The sequence below is a fragment of the Notolepis coatsorum genome (assembly GCF_963971535.1).
Source record: "Notolepis coatsorum genome assembly, chromosome: 5".
In the NCBI taxonomy this organism is placed as follows: Eukaryota; Metazoa; Chordata; class Actinopteri; order Aulopiformes; family Paralepididae; genus Notolepis; species Notolepis coatsorum.
In genome coordinates, this window is record NC_140169.1 from 103,089,053 (window position 1) to 103,105,608 (window position 16,556).

Genomic DNA, 16,556 nt, shown 5'->3' on the forward strand with positions numbered 1-16,556 from the left:
CAATATCCCAACGTACCCAACCCCCCCCACCCAACCTCCTCCAATGTACAGTTTCTACGTCAAATGTATATACTCCCTTTTCTTGACTCCTTCTGTATCACAAACAGTACTGTATTTGCAAATCTGGTATGTCATAAATGTATAGATGTAGCAGTACTGACTATCTGTATGTCATGTATGTCATATATGTCCTGATGAATTGAAAATGGGGGACCCTGATGTAAACAAGACGAAAGTCTTTCTCTGGTCTGCATCCCCTTAACAATTGTGTGTATTGAGCTGTACTGTATTGTACCCATTCTGCAATCTGTTAATAAAGTTTTCAATCAATCAATCAAGGACATACAGTAGTACAGAGGAGGAGTAATCAGATTACAGGCTTCACTCTCTCCACCTACAGTAACTACTAAGGAATGCTATACTAAGGAAATTCTTCATATTTTTTGGGTAAAAACTCTATTCTAAACTATATGCCAAAGTATGGTGGGGCTACATTAGCCCATCTTAGAGAAGGCGATAGTTTGAAATGTCATTACCTCATCTGATACTCCAAATTAAAGTATAATGACCCTGATGACTGTTTCTTTAATTAACCTCCTGAACTCATGCATTTAGTTCGCTGATCTTGCGGTTCTTGGTGCAGCTGTCAACCCACACTTTGCAACAGATAAAAAGGCTCTGTTTTGCAAGACTGTGACGTTGTGAATTATAATACTGAACCCACAGTTTTCACTCTGCATACTTTTTTGGTAGGACAATTTGTGTTTCCGTGGCATGTATAAAACGATGATTATGCTAATTAGTTAAGACGACTCCACACTCACTGTTATAATAATTTACTTGCTTTTCATGAATCATACAAGAACAATATCCATACAGGGAATGGCCCCTCACTGTATGTAATAACAATGAACATGTAATGCAGTTTGACCCCGGATGCAGCCATACTGCATACAACAAACTGCCTGTTGCCATTAATATTTCATCCTCCGGGGAACATGTCTTTTGAAACTCAACACCAACCACTCTCACGGAAATGCTATACGATATGTGGCATAAAGACAGCCCATTAAAATGTAAACCACATACATTAACAACATCAAAAGATGAATAAATAATAATAAACAAGCAGGAATAAATAAATAAATAGCCTGTGTTATAAATAGCATAACATGTGAAAATGCAGCAAACAAGAACATTCTGAGTATTCTAAAACTGCAGCTACAAATATAAAATAGTCCAACAGTATTGCATTTGAATGCGGATGGCAGTATGTTTTAACTTGTGCTGAAATACTAAAACAACAAATACCAAATAAATAGTCATGAGTGAATTTGAATGCGGATGGCAGGAAACAACATTTTAACGTTAGCTGAAATACTAAAACAGAGTCTTCTCAAGTCAGGGATGCGATCAGAACAACACAAGGCAGAGGAAAAACGCAGAGAATCTGAACTTGCCTGTACAAAAAGTCTTAAAATAATCACAATCCTGACAGAGCTTACTTGAGAGAGCAGTGTTTTTAACTTGTGATGAAACATTTCATGCACATTATGCTCTCATGATTACTTGTAGGGGTGAGGCTGATGCAGGCGTTTGGTCTTTGCCCTCTTCGAGAGTCCCACTCTGATTGGACGTGAGCAGGTTGTCAGTGGCTCCAGTCTTCTGTGCTGATCTGGTTGTCCTGCAGGCGAGACAGAAAACACCACAACACACTATTGGAATGATAACTCTCACTCCTTCTACATTAAAACATCATTCAGGTTAGTTTCAACCTGGGCCTTGTTCTTCTATCAAGTGGCATCATGCAGATTGCTTCTGACCAAAATCTCTTCAATTGACTTATCTCAAACCCTGTCCTCTTTTCTTGATCCTCCAATCACAACTGTAGACACCTTCAGACATGTACAATGAATATACCATGTTCCACTACCCATCGGATCAAAATCCATATAGAAAAAAGAAAAAGAAAAGAAAAGAAAAAGAAATATATATCCACACACAAATTAAATTCTCCCAATAAGATCAAACAACCATATAAGTATATTCTTTCCATATAGAATACACTGTTTAAGTTGTCATTGGGACTTCTACATAAGAGGCACTTCCACTCTTAGTATAACGCTGAGGAAGGCTTATGGCTGAAATGCTTAGGTTGTGTTGGATTGCTGCCAGTGGTCAATAAAAGTACCTAAAGGACATTTCCGTGAGTGCTGGCTATATATTTTACTATATGAGAGCCTGTCTAAACCATGCACCCGGTAAGAAACTATTGGAGTTGTGCTCACAACCTTTCATTTATATTTATTGCGATACCTTTGCACAGCACAAGATATCTATCATTATGCCAAATTTTATCTCTACCATGTATCATACCATCTAATGGCAAACATTAAAAAGAAAATTTACTGACAGACCAACAGAGTGACAGACAGACGGACAGATCAAGCTAAACTAGCTGCTGCAGAAAAATACCAAAAGATTGGCTGAAATACCAATTTAGAAATGACAAAGGATAGTGATTAGAAAACAGACTGGTTATTAGATTGGATAAACTAATGTTTATATTATAATGACAGGGCTGTACGTTAACTTTTTTTGCACATAGCACTGGTGCTACAGAGGTTGATAGTTTTGTAGCACAGGCCAAAATCTTGTAGCACAAGTATAAAACGTGTTATATTTGTAACAGTCACAAATGTGCCTATTGTATTTGTGTTATTTAGTTGCAGTGCCATGTTTGGCTGTCATTTTCATGCTGACAAGTTCACGTCACACAGCCAGACACGTTATGTGTAAGGAATTATGGGATTTGGTGTTGGATGTATGGAGTCTACTAGGGGTGGGACTGGGAATCACCAGTTTCATCACAATACGATATTGATTATTTGGACAACGATACGATATTTGCCGATATCTGCCACGATACGATGCAGGTGCCTGCAATCGATATGAGACGATATCATAAGCTCATTTAACACAATCAGTAACATTTAGATCAACTCAAAAAAGGTAACGAAAATATAATTTGAAAAATAATAATTTACCTCTTCCAGACTTTTAACGGAAAAACAATCTATTGTTTTTAATACAAATAGACCTCCTGTTCACGGTAAAGGGCCACGTTGAGCTTTAAACTTTTATTTGGAACTCACAACACGCAACCTAAAACCCCTTCCTCTCCCAAACCGTTCCTGCAATTGTTTTATGTTGCATGATGATCATGAATACATTTATTATGTATTGTATTTTTTATGTTTAAATATCAACATTATCTGTCCATCCTCAGTACATTTACCATCAATATACTATACTTCAATCATCTGGTCTTTCCAAACGCACACGCACACACAGAAAGGGGGAACGCCTGCCCCCCCCCCTCCTTCCCAGTCCCCACTCTGCTGTTCTCTCTGCCTGTATGGCTCTGATCAGCGTTAGCTTGTTGTTAGCTTACGCTAACGTAACGTTAATTTCGGCCTTTAACACTTTCAGTGCCCAGCAGGGGGCGCACATTTAGTGCTTGAATGCCCACCATCCACTTCAATATTAGCGTTAATATCGCCTAATCTATGTTTAAAATTATGGCTATGTGTCTAATCTGCTCGTCGCTTATCAATGACTAATTTTCCAGTCAACATTGTCGAAGCGGATTGTTTTTTTATCGGTTCATTTCCATTTTATAGCATTTTAAAAAGCCCTCGTTTTCAAGGGAAAAAAAAGATTCCGTGATAAACGCCCTGTACTGGAATATTCTAGAACGTTGTCATTTTTCGGCCTATTTATTAATCGTTTTCAAATAAACGCTAGATTATCGATAGTATATGTGTACGTATGCACGCTGGTGCCGCAAGCTGAAAATCGATTCTCTTAGTTCCTGATCACTCGCACAGCCAAACAGCCATATCTCACACAGGGGAAAAGCTTATATCTCCGTGAAAACATGTCTGATTATCCTAAGACTGGTCAAATAGATTCCTTACCTGAGATCAGATGGTATATAGCTGTGCTATAGAGCGGATACGACTCTCCACAGGATTTTCAAAATAAGAGTATCTATATGAACCGAACGTTGGTAGCTGCCGGAGCCATAGATATTATGGCTGGAGCTGCGCTTCTGCGGAGATGAGACTTGCCACAGGATTTTCAAAATAAGAGTATCGATATGAACCGAATGCCTATCGCACGGGTGCTACTGAAGTAAATCCATTCATCGCACAGACCGATGTTGCTGTAGCACGTGCAACATATATCTCGCACTGTTCAGCCCTGAATGACCATCAACACTGAAACCTTTCAACTATTTCAACTTCTAAGACACCAAAGTTACCCTCATTTACAGCAATGACGAGCTTACAAAACAAGACACAGTTTATCAGCAATTTCATACATAAGCACAATACATATGAATAAACTATAAAAAGAAATCAGCTAAGGCAGTTACAAGTCGACACAGTATAGCAAAATGTAGAAAAAGAAGGAAGAATCAAAGGAAAAAGCAGTTTTTCCTAGTTCAGAGAAAATTTTTGGAACCTTAAGGACTAATTTAAGATTGATAAAAGAAGAACATTAAAAGAAAGATGCAAGTTCTCATTGGCCAACTGAACAGTGTCAGCAATACAGTACACTATAGTATTGTCCAAGCCAATACTAGATAACCTTTTGAAGAGCAGGTGATGATCAACTGTTAGGGGTGTAATGGTAAACAAAAACCACGGTTCGGTACATACCTCGGTTTTGAAGTCACGGTTCGATAAGGGTTTTCGGTACAGTGGGGGGAAGTTTGGTTCCACTCAGGGGTGATGTAGTGTGCAGTAATTGTTAAGTAGGGCTGTCAATGAATATTCTATATTCCAATGAATAATCAGCTTGTTAAAAAAAATATATATATATTATTATATTATTGTAGATTGTGAAAAAAACAGCCCCCGGTGGGCATGGCCTGAATGCGCTGCATGACAGATAGGAGACACACGACGTCATTGAGCGAGTAGGAATGAACAACAACCGTTGGAAATACTTCAAATTTTGATTAACTTGTGGAACCTCAAGACAGTTTTATGCAAGCTATGTAAACTACAGCTGGCCTACATTCTAGTGTCAAGAATGTAAGTAGCCTACTTTTCTGTTTTAGCACTTAATGTAACTCATCCCTCATGTTTATCACATTGTTTGAAGGCACGTTGCTGTGTATGAATGTCCGTTCTATATGCCGTAAACCAGGGGTCAGCAACCTTTTTGACATGGAGTGCCTGTTTGAAATATAGTTGTAACTAGTGTGCCTCAACAATATTCCATGCATCGTAATTTTTTTTTTCTCATAATCAGGTCTTTTTAATGATAATTTTTACATTATTACATCATTATTGTTATTGTTATTATTAACAATATTATTATGATGGTTGTATCAACCCTAAATCTGAGTTGGGGGGGGGGGGGGATGCAATGCAGACAAACAGCTGCATACAGTGCGACCATTTCACTCACATTTGCCCATTCATTTTTGGACACATCACACACCATTGGTGTGTGTACTGTACATGTGCTGTCATAGCTCCACCTACAGGCCTAATGGAGAACACCAGGATGTGAATGGAGGGTGAATGTGAGGTATATCGTGTAAATAAGTTTTGATTGATCGCAAGACTACACTGTAAAAAAAAATATAATAATAAGTTACCAGAACTTAAAAATATTGAGTTCAGTTACTGTGCATTAAGGTTTTCAGTTTTCAATCCATAATAAGTTAACAGAAAAATAAGTACACAACCACACTATTTCAACCTAATAAAACTATGTTTATTGTCATTGTTTTAAGAACACAAGTTGACTTGGTAATACTCACATTTTGAGTAAAAAAATTGCTTTTAACATGTGCAATGTTCAATGAAATAGACAAATAAATAATACAATTTGTTGATTAATCCCACTGGTCACAATGGTGACCGTAATAATCTTTTTGTTATAAGGCTCTGCAAATGTTACTGAATGATGTAGCAATGTATTTCCAGCTAAATTGAAATAATAAACAAATAAAGGGTCTCAATTAAATATGTGGTAGTAAAAATAACCTGTGGGAGGATTTCAACAAGATAAATGAGACAACAGTGCAAAATATTTCACTATAATATTTTAAAAAATATATATATATATATCATTTTCATTTTTTTTCTTTTTTTTTTATGCTGCCCCCTGTGCCTATGCAAATCCCCCCGCGTGCCTATGCAGGCACGCGTGCCTAGGGTTGCCTACCCCTGCCGTAAACTATCATTAATTTGATCTCCGAGAGACAGCCCCTTCTCAATCTAGCACCAATTCCACATCACGCAATGAGAGGTTGTATGTGTGTGTGTGTGTGTGTGTTCGCCATACTATGAGGCTAGGCTAAATTACAGGTAATCTCTGTGTTGTGCATGGGCTGAACGAACAACATCCGGCAATAATAATAAATCAAATTTATATAGAGCCTTTCAAGAAACCCAAGGTCGCTTCACAAGTCAAGAGGGCTATGGAAAAGTGGCAATAGGGGAAAGGGGGGGGCGGTGATGAGGGGGCAGGTAGAGGGATAATGAAACCTAACAATTTTGGGAAGGGGTGAACTTGGGAGTTTTGAATTAAATTCTGCACGCAAAAAAAAGTTCTGCACGTGCATTCGTTCGGTACACAGCGCATACTGAACCAAAGGTCCAGTACTGTAATGGTTCAGTATGGATACGTGTACCGTTACACCCCTATCAACTGTATCAAAAGCTTTTGACAGATCTATAAAGAGAGCAGCACAGTGTTTCCTATTATCTAAAGCCAAAATTAGGTCATTAGTAATCAATGTGGTGGCTGAAATTGTGCTGTGAATGTCTCTGAATCCAGATTGATGTGGACTTGGTATTGAGTGATTTGAGAGAAAAAACTTTAGTTGAATATTTACCATGGTCTCAAGACCTTTCGCCAAGCAAAGTAGCCTGGAAATAGGACGATAGTTGTCCAAATGATCCCTATCACCTCCTTTGTGCAGGGGTGCTCATTATAATGATAAACCAATACATTAAACTTTTTAGATTGTGTGACATGGATGTCTTGGATTTCTCTCTTTTTGTCTTGAGATGAATGGAAAGTCTTTCTTTATTCAAAGAGCATCTAAAAAAAGATTTAGCAGTACAAACAGTACAAGCTGAGTAGTATTCCAGTCTCCTGTCTGCCTGGCTTACCTCCAACAGTGTCTTGTGGGTGAGCAGGCCCTGAGGCGAAGATAATTATGCCAACAATGAATTACCCATTGACATTTTCATTACTTCACCTAAGGCATCTAGTCCAGGTTATGCCTATGGCTTTATCATTATTAAAAGTTAAAAACAGCACCTTGGTAGGGGTGTAACCATTCAATCAAATAACAAGTACAAAGAAAAAATTATGATTTGTCTTTAGTCTTTAGGCAAAGATCCAATGCATCATGAAATCTGAGTTTTCGGTTTGATTCAATTTGACTCAACAGCTTTGAAGGTCTGACCTACACAAAACGATTAATCTATTGCTGAAATTTTTTCTGATTACATTACACTCTCTCACACACTTAACTGGCACCCACAGGAAGATATTGAAATCTCCACCAGGAAATAATCTCGAACCTCAAAAATATGTAGCTTAATTAACTTTGTTGTCGCGTCCATCTTCTTATTTGGGATGTCTTTGTTGGTCGGGACATCAATTAATTTCAAACTATATTTGACACCTTAAAAATTACTAACAATGAGTGAATGTTCAAAGATATAAGCAAAATGGGTTATTGGGTTGTCGGTCTGTCTGTCTATCTATCTGTCTTCACATGGTGAAACTTACTTGTGCTCAATTGCTCCAGGTACGGAAGAAACGAGAACGATGGTAGCCACAGTTTGTTTTTCTCGCACATTTCCTTGGTATCTGAAAGCACAATACTGACATTCAAACAACATCAACAACAGCAAAAAGAAATATTATAACTGACTTATCTCAAACCTTGCCCTCTTTTCTTGATCCTCCAAGCTCATTGAAGGAAGCAACAGACTAATCAAGAAATTTGAGATAAATTCTGTCTAATTCGTAGCTCTGCACCTGCTCCCGATGTTGGCATTCATAACAGCATCGTCATTTAGCGGCAGCTTATTTGGGAAAGAATATTTGGATATTGACAAAAGGAGGCTGTGTTAATTTGAGAGGGAATAAAGTCAATCAAATTCATTGTACTTCTTGATTCAATTAGCCAGACTGACATTTCTACCACAAGTCTATCACCACCAAGTCAATTCTGTGAAAAGAGTGTTAGACAGAATCTAGAAAACAATAACAAAGAGGCATGTCAGGACACATACAAATCTGTTTCAACACTAACACAAATTAATGCACACACTGTTCATAAATGCACTGAAACTTATTTTTGTGAGAAAGATACCTTCAGAAGATAACCTTGGCTTTAACTCATTCAGCGCCAGTCACGATGATAGTCGGGTTAACTCGCCATCGCTTGAGCGCCAGACCCGAGTATAGTCGGGTTTTAATCGTTATTTCTTTTATTAGCAATATCCATTCATTTTCATCCATCCAGCCTGATGTTATTGTTGGGAATGGGTCTGAGCTCGCAAAAGGGCAAATACCGCCGCCTACACCTTCCAGTTGGTATTGCACCCCATTGGGAATGGTCTAGTTTCTATTCTGGGACGATCCAAGCCGTGCAGGCGTGGTTTAAATACTCAGGCGAGGTAACCTGATTCATACACACATCTGCGAGGCTGCCCCCCCCCCCCCTCAATATGCAATGCTGTTGAACGTGGCATGGACATCCGCGCCCAGTACTTCAAATGGCGATGAGATAATTGGATTATTTCTTTTGCATTACATCAGATACAAGGTAAGAAGACTATATATCAATTAGGGATGGGACTTTCTATCAAAAGTGCTATTCGAAAATCGCTGGTTCTTAAGATCGAATATTCGATTCCCCCCCCCCCCCCCCAACCAAAAACAAAAAAAAATATTTTAACTTTCTTTTTTTAATAAAAAATATATTGTTATTTTCTGTGTCAGTTTAAATTCAGTTAAAATGTTTAGTGTCAGTTAAATTCAGTTATTCTTTTTAATAGAATGGATCATTAAAATCACATAAATAGGCACTTCTATCAACCGGTTTTAATAAACAAACCGAAACAGTAGCATGTGCATCTTTTAATTAGATCAATTAGGCTATGAAAATTAGGCTGCCTCTAAATATAAAAAAGAATGAAATAAGAATGGTTTGCTTAAAATGTAGATATGGGATCGAATATTAGAATTTTTGAATATTCAATCCCATCCCTAATATAAATTTGATCGTTGATCTGATATGTCTTTCTACCGCGATCGCGGCTGTGTGTGTGTGTGTGGCTGTGTGCCTTTGAGTTTGAGGAGGCTGCGGCGGAGCCCCGCGGTCCAATGCTCTTTTCATGTATGCACGAGGAAGGATACTGATAATCTAGCATTGATTTCAGGAAGATACGATAATCAGGCGAAAAATTACAACTTGTTTAGTGTATTCCACTAAAGGGCTATTATCCGTCTTTCTCTGGAATTACTCAGAGGCACCCAAAGTTATACTCATATTCAAAAGGCTATAAAACGGAAATGTACCGATGAAAAAAACAATCCGTTTTGTACATGTTGACTGGATGCAACTAACTGATAATCGACGGGTGTATTAGACCCATAGCTATACTTTAAGATATATTTTAAGGACTCGCAAATCTCACAGTCCCCCCATTGACTTAGAGCGGTGGCGCACTAGCGCCATCTCGTGGATTAAGCGGTGGTGCTGAATGAGTTAAGATAAGACTTTATTGTCCCTGTGAGGAAACAAGTGTATTACACTGTCAAATATATTGCATCATTCTTTTATGTTTTATCTTCAGTACATTTTGAAGGAGATGAGGGGAATCACTGTAACACTGCCATCTTGCAACACAGAAATCTTTACCATATTTACCGGTATCATCTAGGCCTTTAGTCTTTTACTCAGAAGCACCAAACACACATTAGGTGTGCACATGCAATTCCTGCTACAGTACGTATCAAACCTCTCACCTATCTGTTTCCCAGGAGAATACATGGACTCGTCTTCCTCTGGGCAGTGCTGGTTGAAGTCGAGGGGCATGTCATGCTCGCTGTCATGAGCCACAGTGGTACAGAGAGACTCTGGTTCAGCTCCAGGAATTTTCAGGTTGCAGTCATCGTCATGATGTCCTGATATAAGATGAGTTAAATGAGTAAGAGGACTAATTACGGGGTAACAAATTCACTATCCTAGTAAAAGCCATGTGACAATATACTGACATCACTATCCTAACAGCCATGTGACAATATATTGATATCACTATCTTAGTAACAGCCATGTGACAATATATTGATATCAGGGCTGTCACGATTCGTCGACCATATCGACGATAACATTTTATGATCGACTGTTATTCTTGTTGTCGTATTGTTGTTACTTGTATGCCTTTTGCGGTGGAAATGGCAGACGTACAAAGTCATAACATGTGCAACGTATCATCTAACTAGTGCACAATGAATCACATTAGAAATATAAATAACTTCTCTTAAACCACTATTCGTGATTCCGCCTAGAGCCAGGACTCGACAGTCACAGTGCGCGTTTCGCTCGCATTTGATAACTTCCGCATTTCACGTCAGCTCCAGCTGGAAGGGACGGGCTGAGCCCGATACCCCCCACCTTCAATTTTAGAAGCTATGACATTAGCTCTTCAGCCCTGCATTCTACAGCCTGTGACAACTCCTCTTGCGAGTCGCGCTGTTTCTATGTAAACTCTACAAGCAACGGATTCAATAAATGCGTCCAACACGCTTTACATTCTTGTATTTATTATCATCAACTATCCAGTAAATTTTTATAGTGTAATGTTTTTTTAACGTACAGAGAGAGGGAGAGAGAGATAGAAATAGAGAGAGGGAGAGTGTCTCAGGCCAGCCCCTCCCATTCCTCACTGTTGGAGCTGGAGAAAAAAACGAACCTGCAAACTAACTAACTCCCCGTAAAATCAACTAAAATGAAAACGGAAGTAAAGTCTGCTCCACGGTGAACAGCTCCAGGGTTAGTTTAACTGTTTTGGGGCCAACTTAGTTAACGTTACTTAGCAGCTAGTTTAGGTTTAGTAAATGTTAATTTAGGTTTTTACCATGACTTGGTCATACAGGGATGGCAAGGATGCAAAGCATGTTAGATGCTGTGGACTCGTTGTGGCATTGGATATCTGTTTTCAACAACTGCCTGGTCATATCCAAAATGGTCCCACACTACTGATTTAAGTAGCTTTTTTGGCAGATATGAGGCCAGTTAGTTCCTTCTGCCATTTTGGTTTTCACAGCATGTCTCCTCTGTAAACTAATGCTTGTGTGCCTGTTGGTGGGAGTGGCACTGGCTCACACACAAACTGCACACAGAAACAGAGTAACTCACGAGAGGAGTCACAGGGCAACGTCGAACACAGGGCTGAATAACTTTTGAAGAAAATGTAAGGTCTGCACTGGTCTGTTTTTCTACTTGGGCGGTTTTAACTCTTTGACGGCCAAACACGTAATATTACGTGTTTCACCGCCAACGCTTGAGCCCCAAAAACGTAATAATAAGTTTTTAGATCCTTTGATCTTTTTCCTTTGATCCCTGTTCTAAACGATCATCCGGATCACTCTAGCCGTCCCTGGCTCATTTGCCTACGTTGGAATTGCAATGCCGATCAAATCTCACCAGGTGGCAGTATCGCCTACCTTTTGAACTCTGATAGAAAGGGATCAGTAGAGACAATGGCTGAACTGGACTGTCAAGACTCGCTCTGAGGGGGAGGAGCTCTTTGCAGAGCAATCGCTAAGAGATCTGCTCGCCTCAAAACCTAGAGTTTCCCGTGAACACGTGTAATTACATATAAATGAGTAATCGCGATCGTCAATGGGATCATTGGAATTATTCTTTTTGGAGTACCTTCTGGCTAAGGTAAGGACCCCCTATGTCTATTTTACCGAACCTGAAACATGTTTCTGTAACGATCAGTGTCTTACTTTACCGGACCTAAACCAAGCGTTTTCTAACGATCGCATTTTTGGGGTAAGACTACCCCCCCCCCCCCCCCCCCCTTGATGATTTTGTGAAGGCACATGTGTACATGGTATATACCTTTGATTTGGGAGTATTTGGGGTTTCAGGGGATCAACCAGAGCTGATACCAATTATCTATTATACATTACTGAACATTACTTAGACCATTAGTTTGGTGTCACTGGACAAATATGATTGAGATACAATCAATCTTTCACCACTAGAAAGATAGGCCTACCATCATCATTCTGTATGTCAAAAATACAAAAAATGTGCGTTGATTTCTGACATGTTCCATGTGGCTCTTCGTATCGGATTTTAATATTGGGGAAATTCTCCTGATACTGAAACCCTATTTTAGCCTGGTGATCCGATACCAGTACTAAATTAAAAACATATCATATAGCCTACGTGGTTTTGTAAATTTAATCGAATAGTGAATGAGCATGGTGTTACCTAGTGACGTGTCTCCATTGCACTCTGCTGCTGGGCTGCTAGGGCAGGCTCTGTTGCCTGGAGCATCATCTTCCCTGGGTCCATTGCACTCTGCTGCTGGGCTGCTAGGGCAGGCTCTGTTGCCTGGAGCATCATCTTCCCTGGGTCCATTGCACTCTGCTGCTGGGCTGCTAGGGCAGGCTCTGTTGCCTGGATCATCATCTTCCCTGGGTCCATTGCACTCTGCTGCTGGGCTGCTAGGGCAGGCTCTGTTGCCTGAAGCATCATCTTCCCTGGGTCCATTGCACTCTGCTGCTGGGCTGCTAGGGCAGGCTCTGTTGCCTGGAGCATCATCTTCCCTGGGTCCATTGCACTCTGCTGCTGGGCTGCTAGGGCAGGCTCTGTTGCCTGGAGCATCATCTTCCCTGGGTCCATTGTACTCTGCTGCTGGAGTGTTGTCTTTTCTGGAGTCATCTCTCACACGGTGTTGTTCAGATGATAACGCCCTGGTGTCTAAATGATAGTTTTGACTGATCTCATAATACAATTCCAGCTCCTGTAGGACCAAGTCAAACATCTCCTTCATCTCAAACGTGGGGTAGGAGATGTCCTCAGAGACTGGGATGTCTCCTTCAGTGGAGAAAGTTGAATGCTTCACTTTGAGGGGCATGTCAAACTGGGAGGGTCCACAAAAAGCATGGCTTGACTGGCTACTGGGCGGCTCTTCAGGCCTTGCTGGAGCAGGGAGACTGTATGTTACGATACAGTTGGGGACTTCATCAGATCTATATCCGCTGCAGAGATCTTCATATCCAATATTCTCCTGTTGACACTCTTTTTCTCCTCCTTCCTCCTCCACCTCGTTATCGCTCTCCGAGTGGTGAAGTTGGTGCTCGAGTGTTTTAAACTGCTGACTGGGAGAGCTGGTGGGGAGAAGCATTTCCCAGAGGCTCTCGGCATGATCTGGAGACAGCTGGATCTTTTCGAAAGTGTCAAAAACCTCGGGCACAAGTGCATAGGGCACTGATGGGACCGACATGCTATGAGAGCACTGTGTGGTGGTGTTGTCAACACAGTGTGAATATGGTCCAGTATTTAAATAACAAAGGCCTGGCACCACTGCATCACTAGGAGGAGCTGGAGCAAAGGAGGGTAAAGGTCCATCATCGTGTGCAACCATGAACGTCTCAGTGTTGAGTCTGTAATTGGTGGAAGAGTTCAGCATGGAAGCCTCATTCCCCGGTTCAGCTTCGACAGGCAGTGTTGATTTGTCATCACATTTGCTCATTCTCCCCTCTGTCCAGTCACTGATCCACTCACTAGTTGATATTTCCATGTCTGCATTGTGTTCTTCATTCTGATGTTCCCATAGTCTATCCACTGTTTTGATTGAATTACCATCTGAGACAGTTTTCACTCCTCCACAACATCCCATCTCTCGTTCTCCCTCCTCCACCATCACTCCATCCATCACAGCAGTTCCAGACTGTAAACATTTGGCCTGGAGTGTCTCCAAGTTCTCCTGACAAATAGAAATGCTGCCAGCTGGATCCATCTCCCCACACAGGTTTCCTACAGCATCGACATTTGCTTCCCTTCTTTCCCCGGCATGACAGTTCTCCACAGGCCTTAGCAGACTACTGCTGGGATATTGGTGTACCCCCTCGTTGCCCGTGTCTGTGTTAGTGGTGGCTGTGATGGAATAATTATTCTGTTCCGAGACAGACTGACATGTGACCTCATTTTCACCTTCATGCTTCAGCCTCCCACTGCAGACTTCAGAGTAAGTGGTCGGTTGACATGGCGAAAGTTCTCTGCTGGTATATTCTGACGGCCCTGTGTACAAACCGTCTACAAGTGGAGTTTGTTTTTGAGGGGCTTGCACCGACAAAGTATATCCCACACCTGTGATACTCTCCAAGTTACTGCGTTTCTCTTCAGACGAGGTGTCAGCTTTGCTGCAGAATGAAGGGTCAATTACACCGAAAGGGCTTGTGTCATTATCTCCTCCAGTGGGCTCTTGACTGATGCTCATGGGCATCAGAGTCTCAGTTGTATGATCGTCCATTTCACTCCAAGCTTCGGCTGCCGGTATCATCTTGCCCATGGCGTGTGTGGTGGTGTTGTCAACACAGTGTGAATATGGTCCAGTGTTTAAATAACAAAGGCCTGGCACCACTGCATCACTAAGAGGAGCTGGAGCAAAGGAGGGTAAAGGTCCATCATCGTGTGCAACCATGAACATCTCGGTGTTGAGTCTGTAGTTGGTGGAAGAATTCAGCATGGAGGCCTCATTCCCCGGTTCAGCTTCGACAGGCAGTGTTGATTTGTCATCACATTTGCTCATTCTCCCCTCTGTCCAGTCACTGATCCACTCACTAGTTGATATTTCCATGTCCGCATTGTGTTCTTCATTCTGATGTTCCCATAGTCTATCCACTGTTGTGATTGAATTACCATCTGAGACAGTTTTCACTCCTCCACAACATCCCATCTCTCGTTCTCCCTCCTCCACCATCACTCCATCCATCACAGCAGTTCCAGACTGTAAACATTTGGCCTGGAGTGTCTCCAAGTTCTCCTGACAAATAGAAATGCTGCCAGCTGGATCCATCTCCCCACACAGGTTTCCTACTGCATTGACATCTGCTTCCCTTCTTTCCCCGGCATGACAGTTCTCCACAGGCCTTAGCGGACTACTGCTGGGATATTGGTGGACCCCCTCGTTGCCCGTGTCTGTGTTAGTGGTGGCTGTGATGGAATAATTATTCTGTTCCGAGACAGACTGACATGTGAGCTCATTTTCACCTTCATGCTTCAGCCTCCCACTGCAGACTTCAGAGTAAGTGGTCGGTTGACATGGCGAAAGTTCCCTGCTGGTATATTCTGACGGCCCTGTGTGCAAACCGTTTACAAGTGGAGTTTGTTTTTGAGGGGCTTGCACCGACAGAGTATATCCCACACCTGTGATACTCTCCGAGTTACTGCGTTTCTCTTCAGACGAGGCGTCAGCTTTGCTGCAGATTGAAGGGTCAATTACACAGAAAGGGCTTGTGTCATTATCTCCTCCAGTGGGCTCTTGACTGATGCTCGCGGGCATCGGAGTCTCAGTTGTATGATCGTCCATTTTACTCCAAGCTTCAGCTGCCGGTATCATCTTGCCCATGGCGTGCCCTGGTGTTGTTTCACAGGCGTCATCATTTTTAAGACTAATATTGATCTCAGCCACATAGCTCATTATATCACCACCTAATACCACACCCCAAGCATCAATGGATCCCTCAGCATATTCAGCTTTCTCAGCTATCGCGTCAGAAGTGGGTTTATCATTATTCATACCATCCTCATTAACTTGGGCTTTTGTTTCTCCATCACAGATATGTGCATTTTCTTTCACATCGTTCTCCCATCTGGATGCATTTCCCCCCTCATATTTTCCATCTACTGCCAGGTTCCCAGAGGGTCTCCCTACAGGAGACCAACAGGGTGATTCAGTGCCTTTGTCACAATGGGATGTTCGAATCCCAGCCTCTTTTCCTTCATCCTTGCTGAAGGGGGTATTATGGCCAAATCCATGTTCATCTTCTTTCTGATTACTCTCTCCGACTTCAGGAGATCCAACCTTTGCATGGCGAAAACCTGCATACGGCAGCACTTCCTCATAGGTATGGTCATTTTGAACATTGGCCTCCCCAACATGTTCACCTGCTCTGGGGTTGATTGCTGGGATTTGAACAGCATCACTCTCACCCAGTCTCCCGTCTTTGTTTCTGGGTGGAGGATTGAGGCTGGAGGGTGGCTGACATTTGAGTGATTTCCCCAGCCATTTGCAATCATGATGAGCGGAGGCATCAGCTCTTGTGTCATCTGATGTGTGAGACTCTGCTGACGCACCTCCCGCATCATCTCCTGAGCTGGATGGCTTGTCGGTCTTGATAAGTGTAACTGTCTCATCTTTCCCCAGACATGGGAAATGTCTATCAGCAGTGTAAACAGAGACTGCTGCTGATGATCC

General features: G+C 41.5%; 1 protein-coding gene across 1 annotated transcript; it reads right to left on the bottom strand.

Annotated features, from left to right (window-relative positions):
- Positions 1–883: 883 nt before the first annotated feature.
- On the bottom strand, positions 884–16,178 carry LOC311228683 (uncharacterized protein). The gene is made up of 4 exons (XM_084314621.1): positions 12,563–16,178; positions 10,081–10,239; positions 7,831–7,911; positions 884–1,684 (listed from the first exon to the last, which is right to left on the bottom strand). Exons 1-4 carry the CDS (start codon positions 15,876–15,878, stop codon positions 1,566–1,568), a joined length of 3,675 nt encoding a protein of 1,224 aa, XP_084170747.1. The 5' UTR covers positions 15,879–16,178; the 3' UTR covers positions 884–1,565.
- Between the last annotated feature and the right edge of the window lie 378 nt (positions 16,179–16,556).